General features: G+C 44.8%; 1 protein-coding gene across 2 annotated transcripts in view; it reads left to right on the top strand.

The window, feature by feature from the left end:
- Positions 1-15934, top strand: part of Fam3b (family with sequence similarity 3 member B) — a 38780-nt gene extending 22846 nt beyond the window's left edge. For both annotated transcript variants that reach the window (XM_021185461.1, XM_021185462.1), the window contains exons 3-8: positions 4290-4413; positions 7823-7881; positions 10441-10491; positions 11233-11320; positions 11671-11803; positions 15795-15934. In XM_021185461.1, the coding sequence (XP_021041120.1) occupies positions 4290-4413; positions 7823-7881; positions 10441-10491; positions 11233-11320; positions 11671-11803; positions 15795-15884 (545 nt within the window). In that variant the 3' untranslated portion in view covers positions 15885-15934. The remainder of the gene's footprint in view (positions 1-4289; positions 4414-7822; positions 7882-10440; positions 10492-11232; positions 11321-11670; positions 11804-15794) is intronic.
- Positions 15935-23861: the final 7927 nt, after the last annotated feature.

Genomic DNA, 23861 nt, shown 5'->3' with positions numbered 1-23861 from the left:
CTTTCTTCCCTCTTTGTGTCAATGCTTCTCTTCCAAAATTTGGAAGACTGAATGTGGCGGTTTATTTCTGGGCTCTCTCTCCTGTTCTGTTGGTTGATATGTTTGTTTTAATGTCATTAACTTGTTTTGATTGCTAAAGCTTTGTAATACATTTACATACCACTTCTAAATTTCTTTGGCTCTTAAGGATTTTTTTTTGTGGCTCCCACATGCAATTTTTGTTTTTCTTTCATTTTACTGGCTCTGTGTGTGTGTATGTGTGTGTATATATATGTGTGTATGTGTGTGTGTGTATGTGTGTGTATATGTGTGTGTATGTGTGTGTGTATGTTTGTGTATGTGTGTGTGTATGTGTGTGTATGTGTGTGTGTATGTGTGTGTATATGTGTGTGTATGTGTGTGTGTGTGTCTGTGTGTATATGTGTGTGTATGTGTGTGTGTATGTGTGTGTATGTGAGTGTGTGTATGTATATGTGTGTGTGTATGTGTGTGTGTGTGTGTGTACGTATTTTGTGTCCTGAAGCTTTACTGAATTTGTCAGTTTTAAGTTTTTTGTGGAGTCGGCGCTCTCTATTGGATCATGCCCATAGCAAACAGACTACATAAGTTTCTGACTTATTTTGATGTTTCACTTCTCTGTCTTTCTTTTTAAAAATATTTTATTAGATATTTTCTTTATTTATATTTCAAATGTTATCCCCATTCCTAGTTTCCCCTCCAAAAATCCCCTATCCCTTCCCCTTCCCCCTGCTCCCCAACCCACCCACTTCCACTCCCGGTCCTGGCATTCCCCTATACTCGGGCATAGAACCTTCACAGGACCTAGGGCCTCTCCTCCCATTGATTACTGACTAGGCCATCCTCTGCTACATATACAGCTAGAGCCACAAGTTCCACCATGTGTTTTCTTTGATTGGTGGTTTAATTCCAAGGAGCTCTGGGGGTACTGGTTAGTTCATATGGATGTTCTTCCTATAGGGCTTCAAACCCCTTCAGCTCCTTGGGTACTGTCTGTAGTTCCTTCATTGGGGACCTTGTGCTCTGTCCAATGGATGATTGTGAGCATCCACTTCTGTATTTGCCAAACACTAGCAGAGCCCCTCAGGAGACAGCTATATCAGGCTCCTGTCAGCAGGCTTTTGTTAGCATCTGCAATAGTGTCTGGGTTTGGTGGTTGTTTATGGGATGGATCCCCAAGTGGGGCAGTCTCTGGATGGTTGTTCCTTCAGTCTCTGCTCCAAACTTTGTCTCTGTAACTCCTTCCATGGGTATTTTGTTCCCCCTTCTAAGAAGGATTCTGAGCTTCTGGGCTAATATCCACTTATCAGTGAGTGCATATCATGTGGGTTCTTTTGTGATTGGGTTACCTCCCTCAAGATGATACCCTCCAGATCCATCCATTTGCCCAAGAATTTTATAAATTCATTATTTTTAATAGCTGAGTAGTTCTCCATTGTGTAAATGTACCACATTTTCTGTATCCATTCTTCTGTTGAGGGACATCTGGGTTCTTTCCAGGTTCTGGCTATTATAAATAAGGCTGCTATGAAAATAGTGGTACATGTGTCCTGATTATATGTTGGGTACATGCCCATGAATGGTATTGCTGGATCTTCAGGTAGAACTATGTCCAATTTTCTGTGGAACTGACAAACTGATTTCCAGAGTGTTTGTACCAGCTTGCAGTCCCACCAACAATGGAGGAGTGTTCCTCTTTCTCCACATCCTCACCAGCATCTGCTGTCACCTGAGTTTTTGATCTTAGCCATTCTGACTGGTGTGAGGTGGAATCTCAGGGTTGTTTCACTTTTATTTCTTGCATAACTGCTGTGGCAGAGGCTTCTAGTAGTATATTTAATAGATGTGGTGAGATGGAGTGCCCTTAACTTCTTCTTAGTTTTAGGGGGGAAAAACCCAACCCCGTGGGCTCACTGTGTTGAGTCCTTCTATATTTAATCTATGGAGAGTTCTATCATAAAGATGTTAATTTTTATCATGTTTTCTCATCTCCTTATCTATCAGTACCCTAGTGAGGCCTTTTCCTTTCATTCTGTCTGCATAGTCTCATATTTATTGATCTGTATGTGGTGAACCAGCCTTGCAAACTGGGAAAGATCCCACTCTGTGGTAATGAGTGACCCTTCAGCGTACTCCTGAATTTGCTCTATTGGTATCTGGTGGAGAATGTTTATGTCTATGGTCATCAGAGAAGTTGGCTTGTAATTTTATTTCCTGGCAGTGTCCGAGTCTGGCTTTGGTATCAGGGTAATGCTGGCCTCCTGTAATGGTTTGGAAGCCCCCCCCCTCTTAAAGTTTTTTGAGGAGTTTGAGAAGAAACTTTAAATGTCTGGTAGAAGTCAGCGGTGCAGCTACCTGGTTCTGGGCTTTTGTTTAATGATGGACATTTTATTACTTGTTCAGCCTCTGTTTGTAACTGGTCTGTTTGGTTTTCTATTTCTTCATGATTTGGTCTTGGTAGGTTGGAAGAATGTACAGAGTTCTCCTAGTGTCATGCTGTTGTGGTGTGAGGATTGCTCATCTGAGTAGCAGCCTCTCTCCTGTGGCATCAAAATTTCTCTTCTTCCATACATGATTTTATTTGAATTTTCTCGCTCACTCTCTTTTAAAAATCTAGTATGCTAATTTTTCCTGTTTTTTCATAAAATTTTCTTTGGTCCGTTGATTTGTTTTCTGTTTTCTGTCTTCTCTATTAAACCCATTTCTGCTCATATCCACCTTATTTCTCTCCCTCTCCTCTCATAGGCTTAGTTTTTCCTCCTTGTTATGGTTACTTGAGGAGAAAGAACATCAGGGTGTCTACCTGAGAGCTGTCTTCTTCCCTGATGTGGGTGCTTATTGCTGTAAACATAACTTTTATAGTTATTTTTGCTGAATTGCATACATCTTAGTATCTTTTTGTTGTGTTTTATTTTCATTGTTTCAGGGTAGTGATTGATGGATTGTGGCAAATAGCACAGACTGGCTTTGAACTTACAACAATTCTCTTGCTCCAGCCTCTCAAGTACTGAGCTACAGGGTGCACAATGTCCTATTAAGATAGTTTAGATTTTCTCCTTTTATACACTGACTGCTCAGGACCCTGTTGTTTAGCTTCTGGAATTCCTCATTTCTTGTTTCACCATTATGCTGTCAGAAAGCATTTAAAATATTTTAAAAAACTAAAAAAATATTTGTTGGCCAGTGTGGTGGCAAATGCTTTTAATTCAGGAGGCAGAGGCAGGTAGATCTCTATGAGTGTGAAGCCAGCTGGGTCTACATAGTAAGTTCCAGGACAGTCAAAACTGTATAGTGAGACCCCTTATAGACAGACAGACAGACAGACAAAACAAGCCAGGCACTGTTGACTCATGACTTTAATCCCAGCACTTGGGAGGCAGAAGTAGGCTGATCTCTGAGTTTAAGACCAGCCTGATGTACAGAGTGAGTTCCAGGACAGCAGGGCTACTCAGAGAAACAAAACAAAACAAACAAAGATAAAACAAAATAATAAAAATAATACTAATAAATAAATGAAACCAAATTTTATGTATGCGGGTATTTTGCATGTATAAATGTCTGTGCACCTTATGGGCACAGTGCCTGTGGAGCCAGAAGAGGGCACTGGATCCCCTGGAACTGGAGTTACAGATGGTTGTGAGCCACCATGTGGGTGCTGGAAATTGAACCCTGGCTCTGTGCAAGAGGAGCCAGCGTCCTTAACTGCTGAGTCGGTTTTAAAGCCCAAGTAATCACTTCGACATTCTTCAATCTTAAGTTTGTTATATTTTATTTTATTCCCTTACATGAGATGTTTGTTGGTGAATGTTCTAGTTGCTTCTCAGTGCTTTAGCAAAGGTCAAGTATGGCAGATGTTCTCTGTGTGCTTGAGAGAAGCATGCAGTCTTCATTTGTGGGGCAGATGTACAATGTATATCTTCTAGGGTCACACGACCTGAAGTGGAGTTCACGTTTGCCGTGACCTGAAAGCTTGAGTCCACCTGTGTTCAGTATGTTGTGAGCCAGCAGCTGTGGGCTGCTATGCCAACACCTCTGGAATTGCTGCCCATGCTCAGTATCCCAGGCTGTTACCAGAGGACAAAATCAGGTTACATCAGGCGTGTGTCTTGAGAAGAGTTCCCAGGATCCAAAAGCAGCTGCCAACTTTGCTATAAGGGTTTCTCCACCATACTAGGAATTAGCCTTGGAAAAGAGCTGTTACTACCAGTGGCCACACAGCAGTCAGTCACCTGTGGGAAGGGACTGTGATTGTCCTGTTTTTGTCTTTACAGCCCCAGCCCCCAAAAGACAAAAATGTGACCATTGGTCCCCATGTCCTCCTGACACCTATGCCTACCGGCTGCTCAGTGGTGGTGGCCGCGACAAGTATGCCAAGATCTGCTTTGAGGATGAAGTGTAAGTACTGTGCATAAGAAGATGGGTGTCTGCTTGGCTGTGTCCCTTCTCCTCCCTCTTAGGCTGTACCTGTATGTTCCTAACCTCTGGCAAGGCTAAGACTCAGATGGGGTCCCACTCAGATGGGAAGGGTGATGGGTGTCTCCGAGGGTTTTATGTGTCCTTGGTTGGATTTTCCTAGCCTCTTTTGACAGTTGCTCCATGTAATTCATCAGTGAAGCCACCCAGGTTTTGCCCTTTCTTTTTGAGAAGATTTTAACTACAAATACAGTTTTGTAGTAGAAGAAGCACAGGATTCTCCAAGTTGCCCCCTACCGGATTTGAGCACAGCTCTGCTCAGTTTCCGGTGATGCTTAACTTCACAGGTGAAGCCTGTGCCTCTCTAGAGAGAGAGAGCACATTTAGTCGGGTACATGGTGGAAACTCAGATTTGGGTCTTGATGTGCTCAGTGCCTTTCAGATTACCTTTATGGCGTTTGTACTTATCTCTTATCTCAGCATTTGTACCCTGGTATGCCCTGTTTTATCTTATTTTGGCATTTTGAAACTTCTTAAACAAATGTATTTAATTGTGTTTGAAAATTTTCCTGTTTCTTTTCCATTGCTATGGTGACATAATTGAACAAAAGCAACTTAAATGAGAAAGGATTTTTTTTTTTTTTGGCTCATTGTTTGAGGGTACAGGGCATCATGGTAGGAAGTCATAGTGGCAGGATTCTGCAGAGGTGGTCACATTCTGTCACTTAGAGAGCAATGAATGTTGGTACTCAGCTCACTTCCTGCTTGTCATTGACCCTTAGAACTCTATTCCTCACAACCCACAGGTCACTTCCCATTTGTCCTGTTTCTCTCTCTGTCCTTTACTGTGGACAGGACTGTTTTTTAATGTCATCACTGGTCTCTTCTACTGCGCCTAATCTGTCCTTAAAACCAGCCATCAACCAGCGTTTTTAGATTATCTTGTCATTTTAGTTTTTAAACTCATTTCTATTTTCCAAGTGAGCCTGCCTTTTCTTTGTTGTTTGTTTTGTTTTGTTTTGACTTCCAATTGAAACTTTCATTTTGAATGCATTAAGTGCTGTTATCTTAGAGTTCAGTTGGCTGGTTGGAGCCCGTGAGTCTGTCAGTGTTGTCTGCTGGCTCCTTTTGCTCTCACTTCTGTTGACTTCTTTCCTAGTGTGTCAAGCTTCTTCTGACTGTGTGCCAGGCAGTACATCTGAGAATTTCTTTAAAAATAGCAGCAAGAGACACACACTAATCAGTTTTTCACCACTGTAATGAATACGAGAAGCTGGATGGTTTGTGGTAGAACTCTGTCTCATATCTCAGGAGGACTAAGAGCATGGCTTGCCCTGCCTCCTAGCAAGTGACTTCACAATAACTGGAGTAGACACAGAGATTGCATGGTCAGAAGAAAGCCAGAGGCACTCAGCAGCCAGGTTTGCCCATTTGCAATTGCTCTTTGAGGAATGAACATACTCTAAAAGCATTTGCCCTTCTCCATGGAGTTCCACAGCCTCTTATAGTACACCATCACCCAGCTGGGGCCCAGCTCCCAACACAGGACCCAGCAGGGGCCATTCCCCAGTCACAGATGAAGCACAGAAAGATGTGAGTCTCTGTCTTTTTTTTTTTTTTTTTTTCTCATGTACTGTTCCCAGGGACCCGAAGCTATTGGCAGACCAGGGTGACATTAACACATATTAAATGTCACTGTTTTCTGGGTTGCCTAGTTTAATAAAATCTGGGCTAAAGGCCACACATTCTGGTTTTTGTCTTCTTTAATTCTTTGTGACTTAGCACAATAAAATCCAAGAGATTTGATGGGGCTTTGATTTCCCTTCAGACTTGCGTCTCTGAGGCCTCCATGGCTTTCAGAAGCACTGTTTTCTTCTCTGTGTTCCCATCCTAAAAGAGCAAAGGTCTCCTTCAATGTTAGACCTCTGAAATGTTCACCTCTGAAATGTCTGTCTTCAGTTGTTGGCCTGGGAAGTTCTTAGCTACATTTCAGGGCTCTCTCTTAACAGTTCCTTAAAAATGTGTTTCTTCTCATATACTACTTCCTGTGTGGTTAGGGTTACCCAGTTTTTCACTACTGAGAATGGAAGTTCTTCCTTGCCTCTTTTGGGCACACACCGACTATTCTTTAACATTCAGAAAGCACTAGGCCCTGAGGTTCCTGGAGGCTTTCAGTTAAACATGTCAGAGGCAGAATATTAAAGCACCTATTGCCCACCTTATAGCTTTGACATGAAGGACAAACTTCAGATTCTCTTTATGATACTACGGACTCCTTGATGCCAATCTCAGCAAAGGTCAATAATATGCACATAATTGTAAACATGCAACACATGTTCAAACATGTTTATATACATGTACACACCTACACATGCGCAAATACAAACACAATACATGTGTGCATACATGCAAAACTATGCACACATAAATCTTGTATACATACCACATATACGACATACTTATGCACATGTGCATGTAGTGTACAGACATACCACATACATGAACATATAATTTACATATCCTAAACACACACTCACACATTATTTCTATGACCTCTGATGACAATTATCATCTCTAGGAAATACTATAGTCTTCCTGGATTTAGGGTACAAAACTAGAATTAAAATTATATATGATATTGCCATCTTATTTTCCCTAGCTGACAAGCAAAAATGGGCTAGTAAGCTGTCTCAATGGTTAGAAGCATTTATGGCTTTTCTAGAGGATCTGAATTCATTTCCTAGCACTCATGATAGGCAGCTCACAACTGCCTTTAACTTCAGCTCCAGGGTATCCTATACCATCTTGTGGGCTCCTCAAGCACTGCACATATGTGCACAAACTAGATAACCATTAAAAATAAAAATATCTTAGAAACGAAAGCAAAAGTTAAGTGATGCAACAGGAAGTGCTTATTAAGGAGATAATCTGAGTTGGGTTTGATGGGGAGGTGAAAGGATGAGGCGGGTAGAGCCTGCAGGTCCTGAATGGGGAAGGAAGTGGAGACTGAGGGGAAAGGAGGCAGAGACCCAAGAAAGCCCAGTTTGGAAGGGAGCTGCTATCCTCCCTCAAGTCTGTGAGTCCAGGCATGGTTTCTCAGGGTCTTGGTGAAGAACCTTCCTGTCTGACCTTTGATCCAGAATGTAAGATGAAATACAGTTTCCATGCACCCAGGAACGGAATCTGAGTCCTGCAGGTGTGTTGTAGGACAAGGGTGGGGTTGTTTGGGGGAGCAGTCCCAGCTACTGCATACCAGTGGGAGGAGCAGCAGGAAGAAGAGGGGATGTCAAGACCCTGAGCACAGAAGGCCTGGTGAGAGGGTTGCTAGTGAGGGAGGACTGTCATCCTGTCTGTGGAGGAGCTTCTTGACTGACTTTCACTCACTTTTCAGGCTAATAGGAGAGAAGACGGGGAATGTGGCAAGAGGGATAAACATTGCTGTCGTCAACTGTAAGTGACACAATGTGTTTCTTAGAAATTCCCTCAGAGTCTGGAATAGGATTTCTACAGAAACCTTGATGTTTCTAATCTTCTTTTAAAAAAAAAATCTCTCAGCCGGGCAGGCTGATTTCTGAGTTCGAGGCCAGCCTGGTCTAGAGAGTGAGTTCCAGGACAGCCAAGGCTACACAGAGACACCCTGTCTCGAAAAAACAAAAAAAAAAACCAAACAAACAAAAACACAAAACAAAAAAAATCTCTCCCTGCCTTGCTCTCTCTGTGTGTTTATGCATATTCATATGGTGTGGACACATGTGTGTCACAGTGTATGTGGAGTTCAAAGAACAACCTCAGATGTAGGTGTTCGCCTAACCCTTTCTTTGAGATCTCTCCTTGGATCTTTTTGAGTTCTTTGTTTAATTTTGTTGTTGGTTTTTTTCTTTTTTCTTTTTCTTTTTGCCCTTGTGCACAGGAGACTAAGCAGGCCCATGATTCTCCACCTCTCATATCCACACAGGAGCCCTGGGATTTCAGATACACACTTTGGTGTCAGCTTTACATGAGTTCCAGTTTACATGGAATTTGAACTCAGTTCCTCATGCTTGCAAGGCAAGCATTTTATCCACTGAGAGACCTCCCCAGGCCAAGACTGTGGTTTTTCAACATGTTTCCTCATATCTAGGTTTACACTGTAATGAATTCTAAAATCACATAATTTTTGCCTAAAAGTCTTACTTTACAAACCATTTATGGTCCAACAACAAAATAACCAAAAACTGAATCTAAAAGAGACTTTGCAATTGAGGAAGAGTAGGCTGAGGGGACACAGTGAAGCTCAGATCCACATAGACCCTGACCCTGGATTCTTTTGCTCTTGGATTCTGGGGACCCAGTAGAGGGTAACAATGCTGACCAGTTCTGTTCAGCTGCTGTGGGCCATGGAAACCTGTGCAAGTGCCCTGGCTTCCTCTAGGGTCCTAGTGTTTATAAGGGTCTCTTGCAGTAAGAACCAAAGCTAGAGAACAGGGAGTCGTGCAGGAATCATCTGGTTACAGAGCCAGTGACTGCAGAGCTATGGGACAGAACAAAACACCCTCAGTCACACAACCTCTCTGGACACCTAGTGTGAAGGTCGGGGGGGGGGGGACTCTGAGGAGAGGAGAGGACTATTAACATCCAGTAATTAACCAAGTTCAGAGAGTCCTAGAAAAGTGGCCAGGTACCTCCTCCCTGATGGAGGTGCTCCTTGGAGACCAGCCTATTGCTGCATGACCTCCCTGGGAGAAGTAGAAGGAACTTCTTTTTTTTTTTTAATTTTTAATATTTTTATTACATATTTTCCTCAATTACATTTCCAATGCTATCCCAAAAGTCCCCCATAGCGCCCCCCACTTCCCTACCCACCCATTCCCATTCTTTTGGCCCTGGCATTCCCCTATATTGGGGCATATAAAGTTTGCAAGTCCAATGGGCCTCTCTTTCCAGTGATGGCCAACTAGGCCATCTTTCGATACATATGCAGGTAGAGACAAGAGCTCCGGGGTACTGGTTAGTACATCATGTTGTTCCAACAATAGGGTTGCAGATCCCTTTAGCTCCTTGGGTACTTTCTCTAGCTTCTCCATTGGGAGCCCTGTGATACATCCAATAGCTGACTGTGAACATCCACTCCTGTGTTTGCTAGGCCCCGGCATCGTCTCACAAGAGACAGCTATATTTGGGTCCTTTCAGCAAAATCTTGCTAGTGTATGCAATGGTGTCAGCGTTTAGAAGCTGCTTATGGGATGGATCCCTGGATACGGCAGTCTCTAAATGGTCCATCCTTTCATCACAGCTACGAACTTTGTCTCTGTAACTCCTTCCCTGGGTGTTTTGTTCCCAATTCTAAGAAGGGGCACAGTGTCCACACTTTGGTCTTCATTCTTCTTGAGTTTCATGCGTTGATTAGAAGGAACTTCTAATCAACTCATATTAGGAAGGAGCAGATGGGACAGAAAAGGAGTCCAGTAAGTCTAGCTAGCTGACATAAATGAACTCATTCAGGTTGTTACATAGAGCCTGGATAGCTTACAGAGTCTTGCCACAGCCACCTCCCACTCTCTGCCCACCAAGGTCCTATTTTGTAGGCTCCTAGACTCCAACAGTTAAGCAAACCTAGTTCAGCCCACTATCTAGTGTTGAAGAGGCAGAGGTGACTGCAGGCTCACACTATGTGGGGTGCAAAAAACCAAGCTCAAGTTCCCTGTTTCTGTGTGTTCCAACCTTGCTCTTATCAGGGGTTCTGGTTTCAGCAAACACTGTCTAACCATGGGAGAGATGGCTTGGAGCCCATGGGGGAAGGACAGCCTGTTTTGCTGCAGATTGGCACATAGATGACCACAAGATGGAGTCACTCTGTCCAGGATTTAGAAGAATAATCCCACCACACAGCCCCTCTTCAGGCTAGGGACCTCTCCAGTCCTATTTCCTCCAGAGTCACTTAGAGGTAATGTGACCAAAAAGGGTACTAGGACTACCAGTGTACAATGGGTCTCTGGAGCTCTCTTAAAAGGCCTTTTCTTTTCTTTTCAGATGAGACAGGAAAAGTGATAGCGACAAAGTACTTTGATATGTATGAAGGTGGTAAGAAAAATTTCTTCTGATTAAAATGAAGACTAAACTGTGTAGACTCCATGGGAGGAAACAGAAGCATGGCTTGATGAAGAAGCAGAGAGTTCCTTTGACTTGTGTTTATTGAGTACAGGGTCTGTCACAATTCTGAGCGTGCTCTGGAACATCACCCTTGGGGCTGACCTATTGTCCCTGATGGCAGAGGTGGTCATTGGGTGCTTGCAGAAGCTGGGTTTGGTGCCAGGTGTGGCTAAGTCCAGATTCAAGATTTAATTTATTTTAATTTACTTAGGGCTTTCCACTTTGCATGGCTTACCTTGTTTCCATCTTTGGACTTAGGTTTGTTGTACTCTGAGTACCTGCTTCAAGTCGTCCATGTTCCCAAGGCTTTTCTAAGATAGCTTCCCATGTAACCCCCTGACATCACTCCTGAGGAAGTAGCCAGGGCACCCCTTGAGCCCCTGGGACCAGTCTAGATCAAAGGGAAGTGAGTGAAGTTTGACTTATCATCATGTCCCCTGTGAGCATCCCAGCTGATGGGTGGTGTTATATGACTATGTGAGGTCCATGCCTTTGGAGACTATTACCCAACTCTTTTGACCAACATACAAATGTCTAAAAAGAAGGAGATTGGCTGCAAAGCAAGACATTCAGAGAGTAGGTGACAGCAAAGTGGGAAGGAAGCCTACAACCAGGGTAGCAGCCTCACTCACCAAGAGGACTCTGAACTACTGTCTGGCCTTGACCCTACAGATAACTCCGGGCCAATGGCCAAGTTCATTCAGAGCACTCCTTCAAAATCCCTGATGTTCATGGTGACTCATGATGATGGAAGCTCCAAGTAAGTGTGTGTGTGTAGTTTTCCCCATGTGACAAGTGCAGGCAGCCAGGGAGATGACAAAGACCCCTGGATTTAGCAACTCCTAGAGAGTCCAGGGAGTGTGATGCTTCTACAAGGGAAGGGAAAAATGGTGATGGCAAATGCCAGGAATCACTCCCATCTCTGCACCAGGGTATATTTTTATTCATGCACACACACATGCATACACATGCTATACACACACATTTATGTGCTTATACACAAAGTGACCGTGCGCACATGCACACACACACACACACATTCATGCACACACTCACGCACACACCCCACATTTCCACAGGAGGCCTTCTCATGCTTTCTCCTTTGCCCAGACTGAAGGCTCAAGCAAAGGATGCCATAGAAGCCCTTGGAAGCAAAGAAATCAAGAACATGAAGTTCAGATCAAGCTGGGTGTTTGTTGCAGCAAAGGGCTTTGAGCTCCCTTCAGAAATCGAGAGAGAAAAAGTGAGTGACTTTTCTTAGTCCTCAGATGGGGCCATGGTGTGTAAATGTTCTGTCGGTAGTCACCCACACAGAGCACTGGTCAGCTTCTTCCATTAGGTCCATGTTCCATCCCAGACTTCTTTAGTCTCACTACAGACTGCAAATGGGATCCTCGGAGTGGTTCCAGTCACTGGTGGTGACTATTCTGTTTGGGCAGGAGGCTAGCCTTCTTTAGTTCCTCGTCTGGGGGTAGCAATCACACAGAGAGGAGACTGCCTGAAGTGGTTCTATATGAACCACTTCCAATATGGTAAGTACCAAATATGAACTGGACAGAGCTGCTTTGACTAATTGCCATTCTTGGAGGAGTCACCAGTGACTTGATGCCTCCGCTTATCAAAGATCAAAGGGAAGTGAGTGAAGTTTGACTTATCACCATGTCTCCTGTGAGCATCCCAGCTGATGGGTGGTGTTACATGACTATGTGAGGTCCATGCCTTTGGAGACTATTACCCAACCCTTTTGACCAACATACAAAGGTCTAAAAAGAAGGAGATTGGCTGCAAAGCCAAGGCCATAATTCTGATGAGGCCATCTTTCTACTTAGCTAGAATTCCAAGAGGGCAGAGCTTGACCTTTGTCCAGGGTTACACCAAGTCACATATGATTCCACTTGAGACTCTGCTCCCACTGTCTAGAACCATAGTTTAAAGAAGACAGTGGCAACCAGGAGCAACCGGCCCTCCTCTTATTGGTATGGGAGGAGGCACAACACCCAGGTCACTGTTACTAGATCCAGAGGTTCTGGATCTTTTGGGATACCCTCAGATCTGAAACGGAGGAATCTGGAGGTTATGGTCATGTTGGCATGCTCCAGTCAAAACATGTTATCACCACGGTGTCCACTTAGCTTGCACATAGGAAGCCAGCCCTGCAGAGAAGGCACTTCTCATCCTGCTGTGTGCTGTGGGCAGTGGAGGCCACATGGTCACCTTCAAAGGAAGGAGGCTGTGCTTGTTGGTGCCCTTGACCCATGGGTGTTGAGGGGAGATAGGCATGAGTCAAGGGGACAGGGCCTCAGGGCTTACTTGGTGGGGACACATGTAGTTTTGAACAAGCTTCAGCTTTCTTGTTAGTCTGTCCTTTGGTTCTAGCAGCTGTGTAGTGGGGAGGCACCCCACTTTGGTTTCTGGGGCACACTCTGGAGGTGAACTCAGGGTTCCCTTCACCCTAAATGATCCATACCACAGATAGACATCTCCTTAGGCTGTGTGGCCTTAGGCAAGCTATTTCACCTTTCAGTGGGAAAGTGATAAAATCACAACAAAGCAGGTTTAAGGGAGAAGCCTTAAGCCTCCTAATTTCAAAGCCTACTCCAAAGATTCGGTCATCAGCACAGCACAGCACTCTGTGAGAATAGGCATAGATGGGTGAGTGGAGCTAGGGTTCCAGAGACTTTGAGGGTCTCATACCTCATACCTGACGAGATTCTTTCCCTGATTGAATGAACGAAGACATCTCTTCAGGGGTGAGTAGTTTCTTTAATAAAGTGTACAGGGAAAACCACATAGCACATAGGGAAAAAATGGATTTTGATCCCTGCCACACACCATATACAACAGTGCAGCATGGACCAAACACCTAAATGTGGCAGAGATAAACTGTCAAGCTCTCTCCACAGGATGGCAAAACAGGCAGAAATCTCTGCCATCCTGGGCTAGGCAGGAGCTCCTGGAAGTGTGCAGAGTAATAGCAAAAGAAAAATAAAATGTTCAGCTTCAAAATCCCACAGTATTCTGTTCCCAAGGACACAGGAACAAAGAAAGAAGCCAAGCATGGTGGCACATACCTGCCATTTCAGTGCTCAGGATGTGGAGGTAGGACAATCAGGAATTCAAGACCATCCTTGGCTACCTTTGAGTTCAAGGCCAGTTTGGGCTACTTGAGATCCTCAAACAACAACAACAAAGTGAGAAGAAAACCACGGAGTAACTGTAGGAGAAAATATTTGCAAATATCAGACTCATGTCCAAAATATATAAATAACTCTTACAACTCGATAAAAAGATAATCCAGTTGAAAAATGGCAAAAAACCTCTGAACAGATACTTCTTCAAAGAAGATGTGTATATTAACTGATAAACTTGTGGCTTACTATTATAATAAACTTAGTAGCCTGAGTCATCAGAACAGAACCAGCTCAGATCACAGTGAGATGGAGCTTCACTGTGGTTGTTGTAATCATAACTTGTAACAGGTCTAGAAAAAGTAGAATTCTCACATGGCTGAGAGAAGTGTAGAATGAGGTAGATTCCTTGAGGAACATTCTGGCAGTTTCTTCAAAATGAAGGAGACAGTTACTCTTAGCCCAGCAAACTTCCTTGTAGGCAAGCCTTCACTCAAGAACTGGGGCACAGATTTACACAGCAGCACTCTTCCAGCAAGAGGGCAATTGTTAACATAGGGTAACTGTGGAAGGGAACTCTTCAGCCATGTACAGAAATGAAACCATGACATTAGTGATTGCATAGGGAAATTATGGAAAATGTATTGCAGAATGATAAAAAGCAAAAGCAGAAGTTACATAAGGTTGATTCCATTGTTATTCAAATTTTCTAGAAGGAACAAATCCAAAGGGTTGGGAAGTAGGTTAGTGGCCGCTTGGGGTGGGGAAAGACTGCTGTAGAGTGTGTGACTCCTCATTCAGTGAGGACAACGTCTTATTTATGTACTGGGGAATGTGCTAAAAATGGGTTGTCTGTAGAGTTTCATGGTGTGTGAATTACCTCTCAGTGAAGCTGTAGTGTCAGAAAAGGCACTATGTTGGGATGCTCCATTGCCTGTGAAAGAATTGAAATTAGATAGAAGTGATGCCCACTCCAGTGCAGACATGTTTGATGAGTGTCAAGTACTAATTTGAAGATGCTCTGAAAACTCCCATGTGTGGAGTGCAGTTCCCACAGGCAAGAGCTAGATCATATGCCGTTCCCACGGCAGTGCTCTCCGTATGCATATTCGAGTGGGTCAAATTAAATAGACTTTGTAGGTGAGCGCATATCACATTAACTGCTTCTCAAAGGTTCTTTGCTTCTCTACTAAGCCACACTGTGGACTGCAGAAGAGCCCCAATCCTTTGGGGAAGTTCCAGAGCTGCTATTAAATTCTATTGAGGGCTGGAGAGATGGCCCAGCAGTTAAGAGCACAGATTGCTCTCCCAAAGGTCCTGAGTTCAATTCCCAGCAACCACATGGTGGCCCACAACCATCTGTAATGGGATCTGGTGTGTCTGAAGACTGCTATAGTGTACTTATATACATTAAAAAATAAATCTTCCAAAAAAATTAAAATAAATACTACTGAGAGATACATTGAGGCTGGGTATAGTAGTTCAGGTCTATAATCTCAGTACTTGTAAGGCTGATACCGGAGGACTCACTGTGAGTCCCAGGGTAGCCTAGACTACAAAATAGGGCCATCTTCAACCAAAGAAGCTGAAGAAGAGATAGGAAGGAAAGGAAAGGAAAGGAAAGGAAAGGAAAGGAAAGGAAAGGAAAGGAAAGGAAAGGAAAGGAAAGGAAAGGAAAGGGGAAAAGGGGGAAAGGGGAGGAAGGGGAAAAGGGGGAAAGGGGGGAAAGGGGGAAAAAGGGGAGAAAAGGGGGAAAGGGGGAAAATAAGGGGAAAAAGGGAAAAGGGAGAGAAGGGAGAAAAGGGAGAAAGGAGAAGGGAGAAGGAGGGAGAAGGGAAGGGAGGAGAAGGGGAAGGGAAGGGGAAAGGAAAGGAAAGGGATGAGAGGAAGGAAGCAGAAATAAGGGATGACAGAAAGAACATGTAGAAGAAGGAAGAGAAGTGTTGAGAAGAATTTTTTTTTTTTTTTTTTTTTGAGAAGAATTTTAACCTGGGCTGGAGAAACTGCCACTCTGAGACTTCTGTTCATATGACTTTGCTCACAGCAGACACAGATCCAGCGATGAGCTTAGTGAATAAATGACACGCTTTTCTCTCCCTCACCTAGATCAACCACTCAGATCAATCCAAGAACAGATACGCAGGCTGGCCAGCAGAGATCCAGATTGAAGGATGCATACCCAAAGAGCTGAGATAACGATGCTTGGACCTCAATAAACACGTTTTGTACAGATATACTCAGCTGAATGTCCCAGGAGTCTGATCCTTTGAAGTCCAGCTGTGAAGGAAAGTGTTGACAGGGATTTGGCAGTTTGTTGTAAATCACTAAGACACTGTTAATCACACTGATCCTAAGCAGCTGATGGTATCGCACTGCCAGCTATACGGTGAAGGAATTTTCAAGTCAGGACAACTCACAGAAGGGAGACATTTTAAAGGGGTGGGGATGGATGGAGGCTGGAAAGGAGCAAAACCGCTTGCTGGCTGCTGAGAATGACAAGTCCCATGTCTATGTCAGGCCACAGTGTGGTCCCTACAGCTCTTCAGAGTGTGCTCTTATCCCACTGTCACTTGGAATACACTTGTTCCTGCCATTTATCTTCTGGGGAATGAATGAGGCCTTAGCCATCATCCTTGGTCACCTCACGTTTGGCTCTTAAACTTCCCTGTAGGGTGTAGGTTTATTTGCTATCAGCTCTGTGCAAGGCCCTGGTTCGGAAGGAGGGAGGCTGGCACTGTGGCTTAGCCATGATCTGCTCCCAGGAAGGCAGCCCTATAGCTCATACTCTGAGAGACTCCTTTCCAAGGATATAGCCAGTCAGATGGCACATGTGGCCAGGTTAGGGATGAAATCACTAGGCCAGATGTCAACTAGAATTGGCTCAGAGCTCCTTCTTGTGCCACCAGAGGAGCCACTAGCCTATGTTAGTGTGATTGCTTCTCTGGCTCATGGGATCTCAGCCCCAAGTAAGGGAGTGGTTTCAAATGCCAGAAGAATGACTTCAAAGCCAGGGCAGCCTGAGCCAGGAAATGGTCTAGTGGATACAATGCTTGCTGCACAAACATGAGAACCTGAGTTGGGTCCTAAACAGTCATGTAAAAACCTGGGCCTGGTGACACACACCTGCAAACCCCACACAGGAGGGAGGGGCAGGAGTATCCTAGGAGATCACAGGCCAGTGAGTTCTAGAAACAAGCTTTAGTCTAAGAAACCCTATCTCAAAAAATGAAGTATATAGGGCTGGGCAGATGGCTGAGTCAGAAAATTGCTTTCTGTATAAGCACAAGTTCAGATTCCCAGGGCCATGTACAAGCCAGTTATGGTGGCACATGTAATCCCAGTGCTGGTGAGCAGGCAGAGACCAAAGGCATGATGGCCAGCCGGTCTAACTGAAACAGGGAGCTTTGGGCCAGTGTGAGATCCTTTCTCAAAAATTAAAATGGAGAGTTATAGAGGAAGGCACTAACTTCTGACCTCCACACATGCACATATAGATGCATATACCTATATACACATATCTATACACAAGCATAACCACATACTCAAATGAGTAAATTGGGCCAAGAGTGTTGGAAAGATATCTGACTTCAACCTTGGCCATGCTACAGTATATACATGTATACACGCACACTCACCATGCACAGGCACACACATGTGTACACACACATGCACACACACACACACACACACACACGCAGAGAGAGAGAGAGAGAGAGAGAGAGAGAGAGAGAGAGAGAGAGAGAGAGAAAATGAGAGGCAATACATAGAATTGAGAATATCTGGTGCACTGAACCCCTGCATACTTGATACATCAATCTATTCCAAGCTCTTGGCAAACAGGTGCATTGATTACTCCCTGTGATGCATGGGATACCAGTATCCAGCTGCCTGGACCCTTCCTATCCAATGAAGACATTGGAGAGAGCAGAAATTCAGAAGTTTTCTGCCCTGCTCCTGCCTGGACATGTGTTGCCACCCACCGTACTCACTCCCTATCCTCCCCTCCCCCCCAAGACTTACTTGGAGAGTTCCACATAGGATACACCAGCTTTCTGCAAGGGCACAGTAAGATGCATGGTCATGGCAGGGAGATGAGAGTCTGTTAGCACAGTGGCTAATGAGTATTTAGGAACTACAACGACCCAGTGACCACTGTACATCAAGCAGTCCTCTGGCCCAGGAAAACACAGGAGTTTCAGAGCACAGGCTCCTTAGTCTCTACCTTGTTTCTTGCAGATCACAGGTAGGATCCTGACCCAGGCTTGACTATAGGCTCCACTGCTTTCCCCCAAATTCCTATGCTGAAGTCCTGATGCTCAGTGCCTCAGAATGTGGTACTACAGTAGACTTAGTTAGTACGTGACTCTGCTGCAGTAGGGCCAGTCCTTCCTGCATGGCTACTGACCACATAAGCAGGGGACAGTTTGGGCACAGACCTGCATGTTAGTACCACATGAAGACAGGCAGAGAACTACTAATACTTCTGTAAGCAGGGGTGTCTTAGTCAGGGTTTCTATTCCTGCACAAACATCATGACCAAGAAGCAAATTGGGAAGGAAAGGGTTGATTCAGCTTACACTTCCACATTGCTGTTCATCACCACAGGAAGTCAGGACAGGAACTCAAGCAGGTCAGGAAGCAGGAGCTGATGCAGAGGCCATGTTGGGGTACTGCTTACTGGCTTGCTTCCACTGGCTTGCTCAGCTTGCTTTTTTATAGAACCCAAGACTACGAGCCCAGATATGGTACCATCCACAAGGGGATCTCACCACCCCCACCCCATCACTAATTGAGAAAATGCCTTACAGCTGGATCTCATGGAGGCATTTCCTCAACTGAAGCTCCTTTCTCTGTGATAACTCCAGCTTGTGTCAAGTTGACACAAAGCCAGCCAGTACAAGGGGATACCTATGGGAGCCACTGTGGGAGCCCTGGACCTGGTTCTAGCCTCAGGATGTCAGTGAAAGCCCAGCTCAGCTGTGCTCAGTCTTGGGTACATCTTACTGTGGACCCCAAATCTGTTGGGTGCAAATAAGCCCGAAGCACAATTGTACAGACTCCTTTGGGCTTTGGTACTTATATTAGTGACTTGTCTCATTGTGACTAAAGAACTAACTCAAGCAACATAAGAGTTTGGCTTTCAGTTTTAGGAATACAGTCCATCATGACAAGGAAGTCAAGGCAGTGGGAGGTTGCAGCTGGCCATGTTACATCCAAAGTCAGGAAGCAGAGGGATGGCCACTAGTGCTCACTTTCTTTTCTTTTCTTTTCTTTTCTTTTCTTTTCTTTTCTTTTCTTTTCTTTTCTTTTCTTTTCTTTTCTTTTCTCTTCTCTTCTCTTCTCTTCTCTTCTCTTCTCTTCTCTTCTTTCTTTTCTTTTCTTTTTTTTTTAACTCAGTCTGGAATATTGGCCCAGGGAAAGGTATTGCTCTTATTCAGGGTGTGCCTGTCTTCTTCAATTTACTTAACCTAAACACTTCCTCATAGACATGCCCAGAGGCTTGTCTCTTAGCTGATTGCAGGACTAACCAAGTTGGTAGGCATTGTTAACCACTAAGTACCCACAGACCTTCCGGGTAAGAAAGGAGGAAATGCATTTCTATCGTATCTCCTGTTAAGGCATGCTGACCTCTCCTATTGTCAGGTGACAGGCTCAGGGCATTCTTAGCCAGGCAGGGTTCAGGTCTTTGGCTTAAAGATGCCCAGCCTTTTATCCTATTCCCATGGCAACTCTTTCTACCTGACCCTTTGTCAACCCCCACAGACCACGCTGTCAGGAAGGAGACTCTGAAGCATTGACTGCAGATTCACTTGTGTTGCATAAGCTGGTACCCGGCTCTCAGCTGCATTTGTGTTGTGATGAATGTCACTAGTGTCCAGCCCCAGCACTGAACGGGGGGGGGGGGGTTGTGCCTCTGGGGGCACCTGCTCTTACAACACTGTCTCTGCTGTGCTTGGAACCCCTCCAGAGGATAAAGAACTGGGCCACACCTTTGAGTGTAACCTTGGCTAGATTCCTTTCTTTACGTTTATACCTGGTACTTGTGTTTACTTTTATTCTACTGACTAAAATTGTGAGCTAAAGATGGCACACCTACTGTGCTCACACCTACTGTGCTTATTCCTGACTTTCCATTTCAGGCCTGGACTCACTGGCCATGACTTGTGTCTGTCTGCAGCATATTTTAGCAGCTTCTATGGTTTGCTTATTAATCATTCCCTTAAGGCTCATGTAGTGGATACTTGTTCCCAGAGTGACAGTAATGGGAGCTTATAGAACTCCTAAGAGGTGGGCCTAGCAAGAGGTAGTTAGGATATTGGGAGTGTGGTCTTGAAGAGGACTGTAGGACTCCAGCCCAGTCACTCCTTGGCCTTGAGGTCCTCTCTTTCCAAGCCCTGGAAAACCTCAACCCAGGCTTCCCTTAGCATTACAAAAGACAGAACCTCAACAGTGATGGGCCAGCATCTCAAGGAGCCAGCAGGAACCTTTGTTCTATAAGCTGATTGGCTAATGGTTTTTGCTTTAAAAGCAACTTCTTATGTAATATATCTTTCCTCAAAGGCAAAATTTGCCTTACCTAGAGAATTCTAATCAAAGGGCTATTCTCAGCTGTGGACCCCAGCCATTAGCCTCTGATTGTCCTGAGCTCTGAATCAACTCTAGGAAGCAAGGTCAGGCAGAAACTACTAGAAAGCTCATACTGGTATGGTTATCACAAAGTTGCTGAGTGAATTATGTAACATTTCTGAAAAAAAAAGGCACAGTTTGGGGAACAGAAGAGCTATTGGGGATCACCAAGGGTGGGAGAAGGGAGACAGTGCCAGAACCCTGGGGTTTGGGTATGTGATGGCGCTCTGAGTAATACTATCATGGTGGATCTTGTCCTGGAGCTTAGGGCAGTGATGGTGTCCACTATAATGATGGTCCTTGTCACCATGTATTTGTTCAAAGCTGAGAGCAGACTGTGATGTAGAAACGTCAATTGTGACCACTAGGTGACAGTGTGCTGTTATAGGTTTACCACTGAGCTAAAGGTTCTCTGCTGAGGACAGGAGTGGGCACTTGGATGAAGAAATGGCATATACAGTTCTGTACTTTCTGCTACATTTTATCTCTGTGTGAAATTGCTTTAAAATAGTGTTCATAGCTGTGCACTGAAATGCACACCTGTAATTCCAGTACTTGGGAAATAGAGGCAGGAGGATTGCTGTGAGTTCAAGGTACACAAGAAGACTGTCTCAAAATAAAGTGTTTACACAAATACAAAATGCTGCTATGGATAATAAATGATAAACAACTAGAGCTGGGAAGAGTCAGGCAGCTGGGCAGCAGCCCTGCACCTCTGGTCACTCAGCACATTGGGACAGAGCCCCAGAGGCTGCTGAGCTCTCTATGGGAGTCAACCCAGGACAGGCTGATTCATGACAGCTTTGTTGCTGTCAGCCCTTTTAGCCCACCACCCACTAGAGGTAATGAGAAAGAAAGGATACTGGTTTGAAATGTAAATGAAGAAAATATCTAATAAAACTTTGTTTTAAAAACAAAAAAGGATACTGGGAAGTTGACCTAGAAAGGTTCCCTGGAGCAATTCCCATCTGTGTTGTCTGAAAATCAGCAGTTCAGTTCACAGGTTAGCAAGCAGTGGCAGCTCCATCCACCCAAAAACAGTTCATGGGTATATCAGCTGTCCAGTTTGATAGAGTCAGGATAGCAAACATGAATCAGCAGTGGTGGCACGACCTAGCAGAGATAGCCAGGCCTCAGCCTTGACTTGAGTCAGCAGGAGGGACCAGGAATGGACTCCAGGAGAAGTTCTTCACTGTGCCCCTCTCAGGGAAGCAAATATCGGTGAAGAAGCAAGACCCACAAGCGTTGCACAGCTAGCTCTATAAGCAAGCCTAGCTCTGTTTCCAATCATGTCACCAGGTCCTATTTATATCCTCCAAACATCACATGTCCTTGCTTCAGCACACGTCTTATGCATCTAATCAGCCCAAATCCACAGAGTCCCGCCAAATGGAGCTCAACTATGTAATGTAAGGTGGACCAATACTTGCATGTTGTTAGCAAAGAATCCTTCATCATGTGTCCTTTCGAGTGCTTGCTTTAGCAGAACATCCTCTTTCCTGTGTCTGCTTCAGCGAAACATTTCTTCATGAGTCTGCCTCAGTCTTTCACTTATGACTCCTTCAGGAAAACACTCCTTCATGTGTTTGCCCCAGCAAAACACCATCCAAACACAATTGACTTTCCAAAGAACCCTTAAGTTTCCACTTCAGTGTTTACCATCTGCTGTTGTGCAGATGTCAAGAGGCACTGTGCATATGACACTGGAATTCAAGCAAATGAAGATGACGTAGAGGTGAGATGTGTCCAAGACCCCATAGATGTATATTGCTGGGATTGTTTGCCAGCCAGTTGTAGATCTGCCCAAGGACAGGTGGCCTTAAAGGTGGCTGCTGCCATGGAGACAATCACATCCATTCCCCTTTCTGAAGGTTTGGGTTATCTTCATCTTGGCAGTTCCTGGTTGCAGGGAACCATGTACCTTTGTAGTCAGCATGGCCCAGTGCACACAGAGAGAGCTGGAGATTCAGTTCCCAGTCTGGGACATAGTCTTAGCTTGTATCTTGGCTTCTTTTTTATTGCTGTGACAACACACCTTGACCAAGGCAATGTATAAAAGAAAGTGTTTAACTTGACACTTAATAGTTTCAGGCCATGATGGTAGAGTAAAAGAACAGTTGAAAGCTCATGCCTTCATCTATGATCATGAGGCAGAGAGTGAGCTAACTAGGAAGCTGAGACAGGAAGATTGCAGTGAGTTTAAGGCTGGCCTGTTCTACAATGGGAATTTCAGGACAGCCTGAGCTATACTGTGAGACCCTGACCCAAGGAGGAGGAGGAGGAATTGAGGGATAGGCATCTTAGTTCACCCTCACTGCTCCTACCTGGTGCTGTTTTCCAGTCTCTTGTGCTTGGCAGTCACTAGCTAAAGGACCCTTTTTGTCCTGTGTCTGTCTAGAGATAGACAAGAGGCATGTGTGAGAGAAGACTTTGGGATACTGCTTTGTCCTTCCACCATGTGGTCTCGGGGGCCATACTTAGGTTGGCAGGGCTGGTGTAGCAAGTGTCTTTACTTGCTGAGTCATATCACTGACGCCCAGAATCCCTTTTAAGCACCTGAGGCCTCACATTGGAAGGAAGGCAGGACAGGTGGTGGTGCTGGCTATGCCGGGGACTGAAGTGGCACCTGTTTTCAGATGCAGCATCCAAGACATGGACAACAGAATGGTCCACATAGGAGAAGCAGAAAGAAAGGAAGGAAAAACAGGTTAGGAGCTCTGAAGAGCCAGCAGACTGGCCAGAGTGGGCACCATATGTAAGACCCATTTCTACTGGCTCTCAGAACCAAAACCCCAGCCTACCTCCTGTTGATACCAGTAGCCAGGGCTTGGGCCCCATCTTTTCTCTGTGGCCTGTGTATCCTGGTCTCTTACCCTGGGGTTTAAGTCAGATCTCCTTGCAGCATGTCACCTCAGCACAGACTAAGACTGAGCTTCCGAGGTGGAGGCTGGGGCTGCTCTGCAGTTCTTTCAAGCTAGGTTTCAGTAAAACAGCTTGCAGGCTTCTCTAGGATGTCAGTGAGCATGTAAGGTCCTCACTCTGTCAACCCCAAGGCTATCTATCACCCACTGATCCCAGTCCAGCCCAGTTCTTTCCCCTATATCCAGGGTTCCTTTTCCTCGACGCATCCCTTCCAGAGTCTCCTCACAGCACTGCTCTCTGGTCACTCATTTGCCCCTTACTCCAGGTATTACTATTACCTTTCTAAACTACTACCCTCTGATCCTAGATCTATTTCCTTGACTCTTTTTTGGCCTGAGTCCTGCATGATATTCTATTTCTCAGCATAACACTGAATTGAATTTCTAAGAGCCAAAGAGAAATGAAACTGAAACCAGAGTCTGAGGTGACTGGGAAATGCAAAAGGAAGTGGAAGAAGAAGATGGAGGAGAAGAGAGGTCTTAGCTCAGTACTTGGAGATGTGGAGGTCACTGAGTCTGCTGTCCCCATTCTCCAAGCCTTCTGGAGCCACAGAAACCATGCTTGGTTCTACACCAGAACCAGCAGCCNAGGCACAACAGNGCTGGGCACAGACAACCTTAGGGC

The sequence above is a fragment of the Mus caroli genome, chromosome 16 (genome assembly GCF_900094665.2).
Source record: "Mus caroli chromosome 16, CAROLI_EIJ_v1.1, whole genome shotgun sequence".
Taxonomy (NCBI): Eukaryota; Metazoa; Chordata; class Mammalia; order Rodentia; family Muridae; genus Mus; species Mus caroli.
The sequence above is the reverse complement of the archived record's forward strand: the minus strand, read 5'-3'. Positions and strand labels throughout refer to the sequence as shown.